Genomic DNA, 14,019 nt, shown 5'->3' on the forward strand with positions numbered 1-14,019 from the left:
TAGACGGGGTTTCGAGGGGGACCGAAGTCATTCATGGAGGGGAGTAATCGAAGTGGTTGCAACCAGTCTGCCGATTGTCCTGGAGCTATGAAGCCCGCCACGGTCAGACTGGTTGTGATTGAAGTAGATGGTCGATGTGGAGGATGGAAAATCGAGGTAGATGTTTCAAGCGGTAGATGGAGGATCGAGGGGGGATGGAGGATCGAAGTGGTTGTTACCAGTCAGCCGATTGTCCTGAAGCCGAAGCCCGCCACGGTTAGACTGGTGGATGTCGTTGATCGAGGGGGGTATCGAGGGGAGTGGTCGAAGTGGTGGAAAGGGTTGCAACTAGTCTGCCGATTGTCCTGAAGCCGTCAAGCCCGCCACGGTCAGACTGTTGGGATTGAATTGGGAGGTGGAGGTTAATAGAGGGTCGAGGTAGATGTTTTAAGCGGTAGATGGAGGATCGAGGTGGGATTGGATGATCGAAGTGGTTGCAACTAGTCTGCCGATTGTCCTGAAGCCGAAGCCCGCCACGGTTAGACTGGTGGATGTCGTTGATCGAGGGGGGTATCAGAGGGGAGTGGTCGAAGTGGTGGAAAGGGTTGCAACTAGTCTGCAGATTGTCCTGAAGCTGTCAAGCCCGCCACGGTCAGACTGGTTGTGATTGAATTTGGAGGTGGAGGTGGTGAATGGAAGATCGAGGTGGGATGGAGGATCAAAGTGGTTGCAACCAGTGTGCCGATTGTCCTGAAGCCGTTAAGCCCGCCACGGCTAGACTGGTTGGGATTCGATTGGGTGGTCGATGAGGATGGATGATCGTGGAGGATCGAGGAGGGATGAATGATCGAATTGGTTTCACCTAGTCTGCCGATTGCCCTGAAGCCGTCAAGCCCGCCACGGTCAGACTGGTTGTGATTGAATTTGGAGGTGGAGGTGGTGAATGGAAGATCGAGGTGGGATGGAGGATCAAAGTGGTTGCAACCAGTGTGCCGATTGTCCTGAAGCCGTCAAGCCCCGCACGGTCAGACTGGTTGTGATTGAAGTAGATGGTCGATGTGGAGGATGGAGGATCGAGGTGGGATGGAGGATCGAAGTGGTTGCAACCAGTGTGCCGATTGTCCTGAAGCTGTGAAGCCCGCCACGGTCAGACTGGTTGGGATTGACGTCGACGAACGAGGTAGGGGATTGAGGTGGTTGAGGATCGAAGTGGTTGCAACCAGTCTGCCGATTGTCCTGAAGCCGAGGCCCGCCACGGTCAGACTGGTTGGGATTGAAGTAGATGGTCGATGTGGAAGATGGAGGATCGAGGTGGGATAGAGGATCGAAGTGGTTGCAACCAGTGTGCCGATTGTCCTGAAGCTGTGAAGCCCGCCACGGTCAGACTGGTTGGGATTGAATTGGGTGGAGGATCGAGGGGGATGAAGGATCGAAGTGGCTGCAACCAGTCTGCCGATTGTCCTGAAGCCGAGGCCCGCCACGATCAGACTGTTGGGATTGACGTCGACGAACGAGGTAGAGGATCGAGGATGGATGAATGATCGAAGTGGTTTCAACCAGTGTGCCGATTGTCCTGAAGCTGTGAAGCCCGCCACAGTCAGACTGGTTGGGATTGAATTGGGTGGTCGATGTCGAGGATGATTGTGGAGGATCGAGGATGGATGAATGATCGAAGTGGTTTCAACCAGTCTGCCGATTGTCCTGAAGCCGAAGCCCGCCACGGTCAGACTGTTGGGATTGAATTGGGAGGTGGAGGTTAATAGAGGGTCGAGGTAGATGTTTCAAGCGGTAGATAGAGGATCGAGGGGGATGAAGGATCGAAGTGGCTGCAACCAGTCTGCCGATTGTCCTGAAGCCGAGGCCCGCCACGGTCAGACTGGTTGGGATTGACGTCGACGTCGACGAACGAGGTAGGGGATTGAGGTGGTTGAGGATCGAAGTGGTTGCAACCAGTCTGCCGATTGTCCTGAAGCCGAAGCCCGCCACGGTCAGACTGGTTGGGATTGACGTCGACGTCGACGAACGAGGTAGGGGATTGAGGTGGTTGAGGATCGAAGTGGTTGCAACCAGTCTGCCGATTGTCCTGAAGCCGAAGCCCGCCACGGTCAGACTGGTTGGGATTGAGCTTAATGGTTGAATTTGATAATTGAAGTGGATGGTTGAGCGAGGTGGATGAATGATTGAAGAGGATGGTTGAAGAGGATGGGTGGCTGATTGAGATAGTTGTTTGAAGTAGACGGATGATCGAAGTGAGTGGTTGATTGAAGTGGATAGTTAAGCGAGGTGGATGAATGATTGAAGAGGATGGTTGGAAAGGATGGGTGGCTGATTGAGATAGTTGTTTGAAGTGGACGGATGATCGAAGTGAGTGGTTGATTGAAGTGGATAGTTGAGCGAGGTGGATGAATGATTGAAGAGGATGGTTGGAAAGGATGGGTGGCTGATTGAGATAGTTGTTTGAAGTGGACGGATGATCGAAGTGAGTGGTTGATTGAAGTGGATAGTTGAGCGAGGTGGATGAATGATTGAAGAGGATGGTTGGAAAGGATGGGTGGCTGATTGAGATAGTTGTTTGAAGTGGACGGATGATCGAAGTGAGTGAGTGGTTGATTGAAGTGGATAGTTGAGCGAGGTGGATGAATGATTGAAGTGGATGGTTGAAGAGGATGGGTGGCTGATTGAGATAGTTGTTTGAAGTGGATGGATGATCGAAGTGAGTGGTTGATTGAAGTGGATGGTTGAGTGAGGTGGATGAATGATTGAAGAGGATGGTTGGAGAGGATGGGTGGCTGATTGAGATAGTTGTTTGAAGTGGATGGTTGAGCGAGGTGGATGAATGATTGAAGAGGATGGTTGAAGAGGATAGGTGGCTGATTGAGATAGTTGATTGAGGTGGATGGTTGAGGTAGATAGGGTATGAATATATGAACGTTACTAGAAACTAGTTAGCAAGTTTTGTCTCCTAAGAGGAATAGTGGGACGTCACAGGAAATGTTTATAGTTCAAAGTGGTCACGGTGGATGGCCATGATGTAAGGGCATGCTGGATGACCTAGGTGGATGTGGTCATAATGGACTGTGGTTATGGTGGAAGGCCTATAGCAGAAGGTCTTTTTAGACAAGTCAAGTTGGAAGGTTCATGGTGACCATACTAGAAGTGCATGTCCCAAGGCATAAGAGAGATGGCAAGTCCATATTGGATGGGTCTAAGGTAGAAGGTCCATGGTAGATGGGGGTCATGATGGAAGGTCATGATGGATGACCAAGATGGAAGGTCATGATGGATGACCAAGATGGAAGGTCCATAGTGGATGGGGTCATGGTAGAAGGTAGAAGGTGACCATGGTGGAAGGTGGAAGGTGTAAAGTGAGACCTTGAAAAGTGGAAGGTGGAGAACCAGAGAAAAGAAAGAAGAGATGTGAAGGAGGAAAAAAAAGGAGAAAGAAATGGGGGGGGGGGGGTATTTATACCTTTTCCAATGGCTTCAGGATCTTGGGGAAACTGCGTTGGGTGACGAGATTGATCCTAAAAAGGAAGGAGCCAGGGTACCTAGGTAAACCCCACAGCCTTCCAGAGTCTTCTAGGACTACGTTAGGTGACGGATTGATCCTAAAAGGGAAGGGGCCAGGGTACGTAGGTAAACCCCACAGCCTTCCAGAGTCTTCTAGGACTACGTTAGGTGACGGATTGATCCCAAAAGGGAAGGGGCCAGGGTACCTAGGTAAACCCTACAGCCTTCCAGAGTCTTCTAGGACTACGTTAGGTGACGGATTGATCCCAAAAGGGAAGGGGCCAGGGTACCTAGGTAACCCCAGAGCCTTCCAGAGCCTTCCGCTTCCAAGCTTGGAAGTTTCACCTTCAGGTAGTCCAGCTTTGGAAGGTGCTTACTTGGGTGCATGCACCTATAGAGTCTACATCACACAATCAGAACAACGTTAAACATATGGAATAAAAAATATGTACGCAAATAATCCTTGATCTCTGTTCGCCACTTCTTCAACAGTCACCAGGAGCTCTTAAAACGCCTGTTGTAATGCTTCTCGGCTACATTTCGAAGAGCCTCTTCCACCGAACCAGTCAACTACGCTGAATTACCCTTAGATTCAGAAAGTAGGAGATCAACTAAAGTATCTAGCAAATTACCTTCGTTCCTAGGGCCTCCTTCTTCCAAATTCATTTGGCCTTTATTGCCATAGGTCGGGGCTATAACTAGATTGATATTGCTAATCTACGTACTATCTTTCCGGCTATAGAAAAGATAGATAGTCAATTAGGAGAAATCAGGCTCCGAGAAGACAGTCTATAGGGTTTACGGCTTCTTCAAAACGAGTATACTAAGTTGAATATACTAGAGGCCCTCGTATATATCAAAAGCTCTAGCTACCTAATTATAGGCGATCAGGACAATACGGAATTTGCTCGTAATGTGTTGTTGAAAATAAACACGGAGTTTAGATACATCCCTTCTCTAGCCAGAATCATTGTTAGGGTCTACAGCGGATCTCTAGCCTCTTCGGTGAGAGACTTTCTACAAGGCTTTGGATAGGTTGTCTTGATCGGCGATAAATAGATCGTCTTGGCGCAACTGAAAAGGGAAATGAATGATAGTCTCCGCACTACATGCCGAACAGAGAGTGCCAGTGATATTCTCCAAACGCATGTTTCTCTGGGTCATTTCCGGGAGACTTTTGAAAATCGTTTAGTCTTATGCGGCGAGACCAATATGGTCGAACTGTTAGAAACTCAAGTCTCTCTTACCTAGTCTCCACACAATTCCTTTCCTTCTTCAGATCTCTCCGGCTTCTCAAAAACAAGGATTCTGTTGATTGATTCTTGAATATGACATAGACACCGAAACTGATTCTAATCACACAAAGCTAGTATAACAGGTGAAGTCATCCATTGATGATTGGAGGCCGCTGACTTCCCGTCACAGTCGAGTGGAGATATCTTCGCAGCATGGTGCTCAGTCACCACCCTAGGGAAGGAGTAGGATTATCAATACAAAAGAACAGGATGCTGTATCATCTCGGAGGTTACGCTTTCGGGTGATAGGCATTGCAAGCTAGATATCGGATCATGCTGTATCTCTGGTGAAAAATGAAGGGGGCAGTGCGTCGGGCTGAAAGCAAATGCGTAGTAGTCGGCGGGGGCTAGAGTAGAAGGAAGGGGGCGGCGATGAGTGTAAGAGAGAGGGGTAGAAAGAATAAAAAAGTGAGAGAGGGGAAGGAAGAGCAGCGAAGACGGGTCTTTTATATCGGGAGCATTGAAGGGAGGTTACGTGATAGCGTATTAAACCCAAAAAGGCAAAACTAACCGCATGCAGTAATTCACAGGTCCGCCGTTTACAGTTACAATAATTCAGAAACGTAGCACGCTCTCGGGTGATATTAGTTATTGTACAAGTGTCTACAACATAGATACATTCTGCACTTCACAAATCGCTTAACTCGAAAACATATTGGATTCTCACAACCGTAGGTATGCGTAGTAGCATTCAACTCTTGAACGGCGTCTCACCAGGATACGACCATGCGCCCAGCAAGTGTAGGACTTGACTTGTCACACGATACAACACGTTGCTTGGTGGTGCACGGACTCGAGAAACTCCCTCCACATTCCTTTCTGGCTTCTGGATATCAGTGGGAGGATGGACCCAGGGGAAATGATTGGGCACGAATCCATCAATTGTCACACCATTGCCGAAACTTGCATATTTCTCATCGGGGTTCTCGTAGACTAGATCGAAGTCTTCCCAGCGGACAATTTCGGTTGCCGCATAGTAGTGAAGGACAGTGCCAGGCCATGGAACAACCACCTTCCCATTGTCGTTCTTGTCTGTACCACCAAGAATGAGTCAATCCACAAAGCTAGGAACAAGGGGTAGGGATCTTTACTTACACCATGATTTGCATGGTCCTGACCAGACCATGTGAGGCATTCTCGACTGAACCCATTGGTTAAATGCACGTTGAGCCCGCTGCGTCACAGATACGGATCGGAGTTTGTCTGTTTGGAGTCGTGATAAGATTCGAACCATATAGTCGCTTGCTCTCTCGATGCCCGGGATGGCGGATCCATTCACAGGGCAGATAGGGGGGTTGAAGACTGTCCAAGATACAACGGTTAAGCACGATAACCAACAAAAGACATTCATGTCCTTACCAAAAAAGTTAGGGAACTCAGCGACCATCGCAGCCATATAGCTCTCGCAAGGTCCCTCGCGATCCCAGTCTTCATTCAGCGATCGGCCAGCGCGGCCAGTGACTGGGAATCGTGGCTGGTATGGCTCGAATCCAGTGGCATATACCAGTATGTCACACTCGTACTCCCCTCCGGATTCAGTGATGAGGCTGTCCTCGGTCAGCTTATTGATTGAGTCATGCACGTACACAGCATTTGGCTTTTGCAACGCATCCAGATAATGACCACCGGGCGTAAAGCGACGACAGCCAGCTTCGAATTCTGGTAGGAGTGCGTCCAAAAGATCGGGGTTTGTGATTTTGGACTTCATAAATGAATGTGCCAGTGATGTGAAATTGGCTTGAGATTTGGTCCCTCTCCAGAGTCCCATGAAACTTGCGGCAAGTCTCTGCTCTAATGAGATGCAAAAGTCATAATAGCGCATAGGGCAAATCTGGAGAGCCTGCTTCTGTTCGGTCGAGTCTAGATATGGATAAGCGCTTCTGTCGCTAACCCGTTTTTTGTGGTAAGGCGAGATACTCACATTGGCGCTGGACGATACCATCTTCAGCCAATGCATGTGGGAGAATCCACGTTGGGCCTCGCGCAATGTTTATTACTTGCGAAGCAACTTGAGTGCCCGGCGCGGTCAGCGTGGTGTGTCTTCGGTGTGACTTTGCGACTCACCTGGCTGCAAAGCTGCCACGCACTGGATGGCGCTTGCACCATTCCCAACTACAATCACCCGCTTGTTCTTGACGACCATGTCAGCTGGCCAGTTTGCGGTGTGCACTTGGATTCCTCGGAAGGTTTTCTGGCCCTCGATCTTGGGGAATTTGTAGTTGTTCAGCCGTCCGACGGCATAGACAAAGACATCAGCAAAGACGGTCTTTTCATCGCCGGAAACCACGTCGCGGAGAACAACTTTCCATTTTGAGGAGTCTTCGTTCCATTGCGCCAAGGCGCATTCGGTGTTGAAGGTCATGAAGCGGCGGAGATTGTGCCTGTCGGCTACATCCTCTAGGTATTTGTGAATTTCGGGAGCTGGAGGATAAAGCGATGACCATGACGGATTTGGTGCCCAATTAAACTGGTAGGTGTGGGAAGGTACATCGCATGTGCATCTATAGCCCAACATTAGCGAACTCGTTCATCTGATAACAAATCTCGCAGGAATATAGTACATACCCGGGATACCGATTCTCGTACCATGTACCCCCAAGGGAAGGGTTTCTATCATAGATTTCGAGATCGATACCTGATAATGCTGTGGTCGCATCATGCGCGAATTGGATTCCTGAGATACTAGGACAATATATTAGAAGTGGTTATCACTCGAGTTCAGTATGCACATACCCAGCACCGATAACCACAATCTTCAGCGGACGTGCCACAAAAGCACTTGGGATGAGATCCATTGTAGGTGATGGGAAAGAAGGTTGCAGAAGAAGAAAAAAAAAAAAAAAAGAAGAGCTCCAGGGCTGAGAAGAACTGGGGAGACAGGTCATATATGATAACGTGTCTCGTCTTCTCAGCTTCTGCAGAGCGACACGTGCTCCCCGAATAAAGTAATAACAGAAAGCGTGTAGTTACTACATCTTTCTTTATTTACGCGTATATCAGGATGTTCGATGTTCTCAACTCCACCGTGAGACACGCTCCTCAGGTCACCGAGTCAACTGCAGATTGTGGTAATAGCACTCACTAGCAATATTGGATAAAAACACAATATCCAAGTAGTCCCAACAAAGCGCAGAGCGTAGTAGTAGAACCATATTTCAAGGCAAGTCAATATTTAGTAGGGAGAAGTGTGTATCAACTTGTCCTTTTTATAAATTAAGTACATATTTATGTGTGAAAGTCCTGGAATACTCGCCACATGTTCTATAGAAAAAGCAAAACATGGACTATTAAAAAAAAAGAAAGAAAATATAGTATCGCCAAGAAAGGCAAAAGTACATAACTGAGGCTATTTATATGTTGTTAATGTCGGGAGATGGAAGAGTTTAGGCGGCTCTTTAAAAGAGGTGCTATTAAATCCACTGTATAACGGAAATGATGACAGAGAAAAGGTATTTACTGAAACCCCAGAAAGCTTATAACCTCAAGATAGACAAACCAGACAAAAGAGAGCGTTAAGCAAACAGAAGACCAAAATATTGAAGACTTTTGCAGGATGTCTCCACGCGTGTTGGTCCCTTCCCATTATACCATGGCCGGGGGAGCGTTCAGAATTCACTTCTCGTCGCCTCTCTACTCACGTGTTCAATACCCAACATGCTGATCACGGATTATATGGCTAGTATGTCAACTCCACGCTACATACCAACAATAAGATCTAACAGAACCAGACAGAATTCTCAGCCCCGAATGGGACCCAATCGAGTTCCAACCTCGGAGAGAGTGGCTCGATATCCGGGCCCAGCCAGTTGAGTGTATTCGAGCCGTATGCCTGTCACCCCCCGACTACTTCCATCCAAACATCTGGGCCATTTTTCTGTCCACGTCTGAAGTAGACATGACAGCGGTAAGGCTTGAATGCCAACCAACCGACCGCCGCAGAACCATCATCCTACAAGGTTCTAAAGCCAGAATCTTGTTTCAAAAAACATCGGTCTTATTCCCGCGCGATGTGGCAGCGACCTTTGTCCTTGGTGTGAACCCGGGATTCACGGTGGCGGATATTCACAGCATAATTGTTACGAATGACCGGCACAAATACGAGATTGACGAAGAATGTTTCAATATCCGAACCTGGGTTTATGATCAAATCAATCTCTTCAACCAGCATGGTATCTTCGCCAACTATGGCGAGGTCGAAATTGTGAATGATGCACTCCAGAGAAGATGGCCAGGGGGAGATCCTAACCCGCTCGAGGAAGGGGCTTACTATGGGTGAAATCGGATGAATCAGACCAAAGTGCTTTATTCTTTCATGTGGTCTTCGTGATGTGGTCTGTGATCAAATTTGCTGCAGCGGGAACAATGCCTTTGTATTGCTTTCTTTTTCATCTAGCTGCACAAACAAAGATAATTGTTCCTACAACATACATGTTTAAGTACCCCAACTGACCCTGCACTAGGATGTAAGACCTACAGCTTGGAATGAAGCGCACTTTATAACTTGTAGGGATAGACCACACACTTCAAAAGCACATACCCTTGATTTACTTTTGGCCTGAACATTTTATTAGGCAGACATATAAAAAGGACGGTGCAGCCATGAGTTCAGGGTCAATCAAGCGAGCACTTGGCCCAATTTGGCTGGTTGAAAATTATTTTCTCTTCCCTGTTTACCCCATTCTTTTAACTTATTTTGACTTTCTCCATCTTCATTTTTGGTATTCCCTTCATGTTGATATACTCCGTGGTCACGTGTGCTCTATTTTAAAATCATTACATCATCATCACCTGGGCCCCTTGCCTAAGGCCGAAACGGCAAAATTAAACCGAATACGATGCTCTCCGGGCCTAAGTAATACATAATCATGGAAAACATACAGACAATCCGATCACGAAAGTCCCATCGTAAATCTCGTTCTGGGTGTGAGAATTGTAAAAGACGGCGAATAAAAGTGAGTACTTTCCAAGTCTCTTGAGTCTGGTTGTGGTCTTTAACAAGTCCTTCCCGAGATGGATATAAGTGAGAGCACCATTCATTCCAGGACCCTGGATAACTCTCGAGTCATCAGTTTGTTTTATATGACGACTAGGATGGGTTGAGAGTGAAAGTTTGGGATAATAACCGACTAATAGTCTACAGTGTGACGAAAGGAAGCCAGCATGCTCCAAATGCATCCATCATGCTATCGATTGCGACTTTCTCTCGACGGAAGCTACACCATCAGCCTCGCCCTCTTCAGCACCATCACCATCCAAACCTTCGAAGGCCAAATTTCGATTCAAGCCTTCTAAATACCAATCTGAAAAATACAAGCCCAGGGACGAAACAGGCGAGGCATCTTCGCAGACAGTCTCCACGGAAGTCCAGTCCAAGGATTCCAGCACCAGCGCCTTATCACAGAGTCAAGATACCATCTCATTCGCCGACCTACGACTCTTCCACCACTTTGTCACAGAGACCTATCGCACCATAGTGGACGAAGCAACCGACCGCAATCAAGTTTGGCGAACTCACCTTCCACACTGGGGGTTCTCCACGCCGTCCATCTTCCATCTTATGTTGGCGCTGGCAGCTTTGCATCTGGGCTATCTCCACCCCGAGGAAAGAGCTCGGTATGTGTTGCAGGCAGATGACCACTTCACATTCGGCATTCGATCCGTGTCAGCTATTCTATCGAGCCTTAACTCGGGGAACTGCCAATCGATCTACATGTCGACAGTGCTGGTATGCTTTGTTTATTTCGCACACGGTCCAAAACCCGGTGAATACCTGGTGTTCAGTGAGACGGGAAAGGCTGAATGGTTGGTTCTTATGAGAGGAGTGAGGTCGATCTTGTTCTCTCACCGTGACAAAATCTTTACCGGGGTCTTAGAGATTCAAACCGACCCTGCTATTCAGGGCGTCAGCCCCTTGTTACAAGATGAGCTCGGAGAACATCAGTCCCGTATCAAAGCATTTCAACGTTTTATGGAAATGCAAGCTGGCGGGAGTTCCACATCTCAAATTCATATCGATGCACTTGAACGGTTGTTCCAAATGTTTGAGGAAGCATACCGGTGTCTCAGTGCTGGGAAGGATGGTACTAACTTGATGGCTCCTCTCTTCGGGTGGATATACAGACTGTCCGAGGAGTTCATTTGTCTTCTTGAGGATAAGGAGCCATTTGCGCTGGTTATTCTTGCTTACTGGTGTATTATTTTGAAGTTCATGGGATCCTCGTGGCTTATGATCGCCTGGGATCGACATGTCATCGCGGGAATTCGGCAGTCTCTAGGCACTGAATTTCACCAATGGATTGAGTGGCCTGTGCGTGTCATTTGCGATTGACCTAAATCAATGGAGAAATTCATTCAACGTCACCTCTGTGCCATGTAAATAAAAACAAGACGCATGGCTTCGAATCCGAAAGCAAATCATCACGGCCACATTTCACGCCTAGATACGGAGTACCCGGTTCAACCCCACCCCCTGCGGGTGTTGGGTTACTTGGCAAGAACCGAGTAGACTTCAATCTCTAATACCAAAAAAGGCAACTCATGCCCTTAACCTAATGCACTAACCCCGTTTTGGTCTAGTACATCTTCAGGATAATCCATCTCCTCGGGTCAACAGCGCGCCTATTCCTTCGGCATTTTCACATGTGTCCGGCCCACAAGTTCGCTTATTGGTAGCAAATGAGGATAATGAGGATAACCCCTGGACCTATGATCGACAAATTCCAATTGTTCCATGCACCATACCATCGCCCCTTGGCGTCAGCTAGCGACAAAAGAGAGGTAAATGAAAGGAGAGCTGTTCGATTAGACTTCGAGGTGGTAAACTTTCCTTTCCACACTCTTTCCGTACCGTTCCGTTGGTGAATGTAACCTAGTTCTCTCCGTGAAGTCACAAGGATGAAGTATAATCTTTCCCGGTGTGGTCCCTACCCGAGATATCAAGCCAAATTCAGTGGGCCCGGGGCTTATTACGTAATAGTTTATAATGTTGAGGTGGGTAATATGACAGTGACAGATACTCTGCCAACACCAATTTAGATATATATTTGCTATGTTCTATGTTGTACTCCGTATTTTGAACTGCTTTCTCCTTTTCTACTTTTCTATATTGTACTCTTCATCGGATTTCCGTAAGCGCCGCGGCGGAGTTGAGTGGAGATTTCCGACGATCTCAATCACGGCAGTTGTTTCATGTTCCGCGAGGTCCACAGAGGGATAATAATACCGAGTCGCACAAAGTATTATGTATGGAGTATAGAGCTGTCATGCATAACTACTCCAAATGGTTGTTTTTCGGAAATTCCCGATGTAAACCGTTGAACCATGGTTCACTTGCAGTCGGCCTTGGTCTGGACTTTTAACGTTTCCAGGGTGAGATTTGACATTTCCGAGGTTGTTCTTATGCTTAATCCAAATTCAATATGCATCTACCTAAATACCTACCTAGGTAGGTACCTATGTATCTTCTATCTAATATCTAATGCTATACACTCTATGTTGTATATACAATCACCTAATTCTTATCCACAGTAGGGTAATCAGTATAATGGAAGGTGTTGTCCTCAAACGGTCCATAAAACCGGGTTCGGTCATAAGGAGCCATGGGGATCTTTTCCTTTAGTCTGTGCACTAAATCCGGGTTGCTGGTAAAGTACCGGCCATACAACAGAGCGTCGTACTTGCCAGATTCCACTACACCCCAAGAGTTTTGGTCATCCCATCCACCGGCGGAGAAGAACGGAGTGGAGCCAAAGATCTGGCGGAAACGATCAAGAGTCACATCCAACAGGCCCCAGCTTTCGAGGAACTTATCCTTCTCGTCAGCGCCAAAAATTTGTTCATAACGCTGGGACAGGTTAGCAGTGTAATGTTAGATAGAGACAACAAATGCAAAAACATACCGGCTCAATAAAGCTGACATACGACAGCGACGGAAGAGTCTTCTTCAGACCCTCACACAAATGAGTCCAAGTCTCAATACGCTGTTCCCCACGTGCTTGATTGAACATACCAAACGGCGACAATCTAATAGCCAGATTCTGCTCACCGATGGTCTTGGCCACCTGCTCCATCAACTCAAACACAAACTGGCAGCGCTTCTCCGGAGTACCGCCGTAAGCATCATCACGCTTGTTGATGTTTGAGCTCAAAAATTGCTCTGGCAGGTAACCATTTCCGCCATGGATCTCCACGCCATCGAACCCAATATCCATGGCAATCTTGGCGGCAATGCAATAATCGTCGATAGTCTGCTTGATGTGTTCCACTGTCATTTCGATGGGCGGATGATTGGCGTAGGGCACGGACTGGGTGGAGCCGACGGGCGGATGAGAATAACATTCCGTCGGTGAATCCCACACAGAAGCCGAGGGGCAAACTGCCGGCGATCCGGTCATCTGAGGGATCGTAGCACGCCCGGCGTGCCACAACTGACAGAAGATAATCCCTCCCTTTGCATGAACGGCGTTCACAACTCGTTTCCAACCCGCGGCTTGTTCGGATTTGAAAAGACCAGGTACTCCGGGCATACCATTGCTCTGTGAAAACGAAGATTAAAAAAAAAGAATTGAAAAAAAAAAAAAAAAAAGGAATTGAAAAATTAAAGTTCGAAAAATTATCATTAGCCGTGCAATTCCAAGGAAATTACTCGAACTCCGTACAATATTCGTTCTCATAAATAGGACCAAATTGGGTTTTGATGCTTACCTCGAGTGAGGGTGGAATCCCTTCAGAGATTATCAAGCCACCTTTGGTCGCACGCTGGGAATAATACTCCACAACTGCATCTCCGGGTATCCAAATACGATTGGGATGATCCGGGGTGCTGGAAGGATTCAGTGGTTCTCCCCGGTTGCGGGTCAAAGGCGCATGGACGACACGATGCTCGAGGGTAATGTTGCCATTTGAGATAGTCAGAGATTTGAAGAGACCGGAGTCTTTGCCGTTCAAGTAGTGGACGGTCATGTTTTTTTTTCTTCTTTTTTTTTGGTTGGTTCTATGCCGTTTTACTATGTAATGAGTTATACGGAGGGAATTATCAAGAGAAAAGAGGAAAAGAGGAATAAAAAACACAGGCAACTCCTTTTTCACCCAATGTCGATCACTAATTACAACATAAAGGCATTGTTGCTGTCAAAACAGTCATTGTGCTTCGGCTAATCACTATAGGGTTTAACTAAGGCTCCATTTATCTGTTTCTCTGTTTCATAAAACAGCGGTGTTTGTGCCGAACCGGTAT

General features: G+C 47.4%; 4 protein-coding genes across 4 annotated transcripts; 2 read left to right on the forward strand and 2 right to left on the reverse strand.

Moving 5' to 3' along the window:
- Positions 1–1,277: 1,277 nt before the first annotated feature.
- Positions 1,278–1,520, forward strand: N7516_002574 (uncharacterized protein; the record flags this gene model as incomplete). The annotated part of the gene is made up of 1 exon (XM_057215294.1): positions 1,278–1,520. One exon carries the CDS (start codon positions 1,278–1,280, stop codon positions 1,518–1,520), a length of 243 nt encoding a protein of 80 aa, XP_057077177.1.
- Positions 1,521–5,475: 3,955 nt separating this feature from the next.
- Positions 5,476–7,579, reverse strand: N7516_002575 (flavin-containing monooxygenase; the record flags this gene model as incomplete). Its single annotated transcript, XM_057215295.1, has 7 exons — positions 5,476–5,816; positions 5,880–6,086; positions 6,144–6,644; positions 6,706–6,792; positions 6,849–7,285; positions 7,350–7,466; positions 7,518–7,579. The coding sequence occupies 7 exons, from the start codon at positions 7,577–7,579 to the stop codon at positions 5,476–5,478; spliced, it is 1,752 nt and encodes a 583-aa protein (XP_057077178.1).
- Positions 7,580–8,438: 859 nt separating this feature from the next.
- On the forward strand, positions 8,439–11,112 carry N7516_002576 (uncharacterized protein; the record flags this gene model as incomplete). The annotated part of the gene is made up of 3 exons (XM_057215296.1): positions 8,439–8,463; positions 8,513–9,056; positions 9,918–11,112. 3 exons carry the CDS (start codon positions 8,439–8,441, stop codon positions 11,110–11,112), a joined length of 1,764 nt encoding a protein of 587 aa, XP_057077179.1.
- Positions 11,113–12,294: 1,182 nt separating this feature from the next.
- On the reverse strand, positions 12,295–13,745 carry N7516_002577 (alkene reductase; the record flags this gene model as incomplete). Its single annotated transcript, XM_057215297.1, has 3 exons — positions 12,295–12,627; positions 12,683–13,318; positions 13,488–13,745. The coding sequence occupies 3 exons, from the start codon at positions 13,743–13,745 to the stop codon at positions 12,295–12,297; spliced, it is 1,227 nt and encodes a 408-aa protein (XP_057077180.1).
- Positions 13,746–14,019: the final 274 nt, after the last annotated feature.

This window comes from Penicillium verrucosum (genome assembly GCF_028828655.1).
Source record: "Penicillium verrucosum strain IBT 35672 chromosome Unknown utg000001l_segment0_segment0, whole genome shotgun sequence".
NCBI classification, from domain to species: domain Eukaryota; kingdom Fungi; phylum Ascomycota; class Eurotiomycetes; order Eurotiales; family Aspergillaceae; genus Penicillium; species Penicillium verrucosum.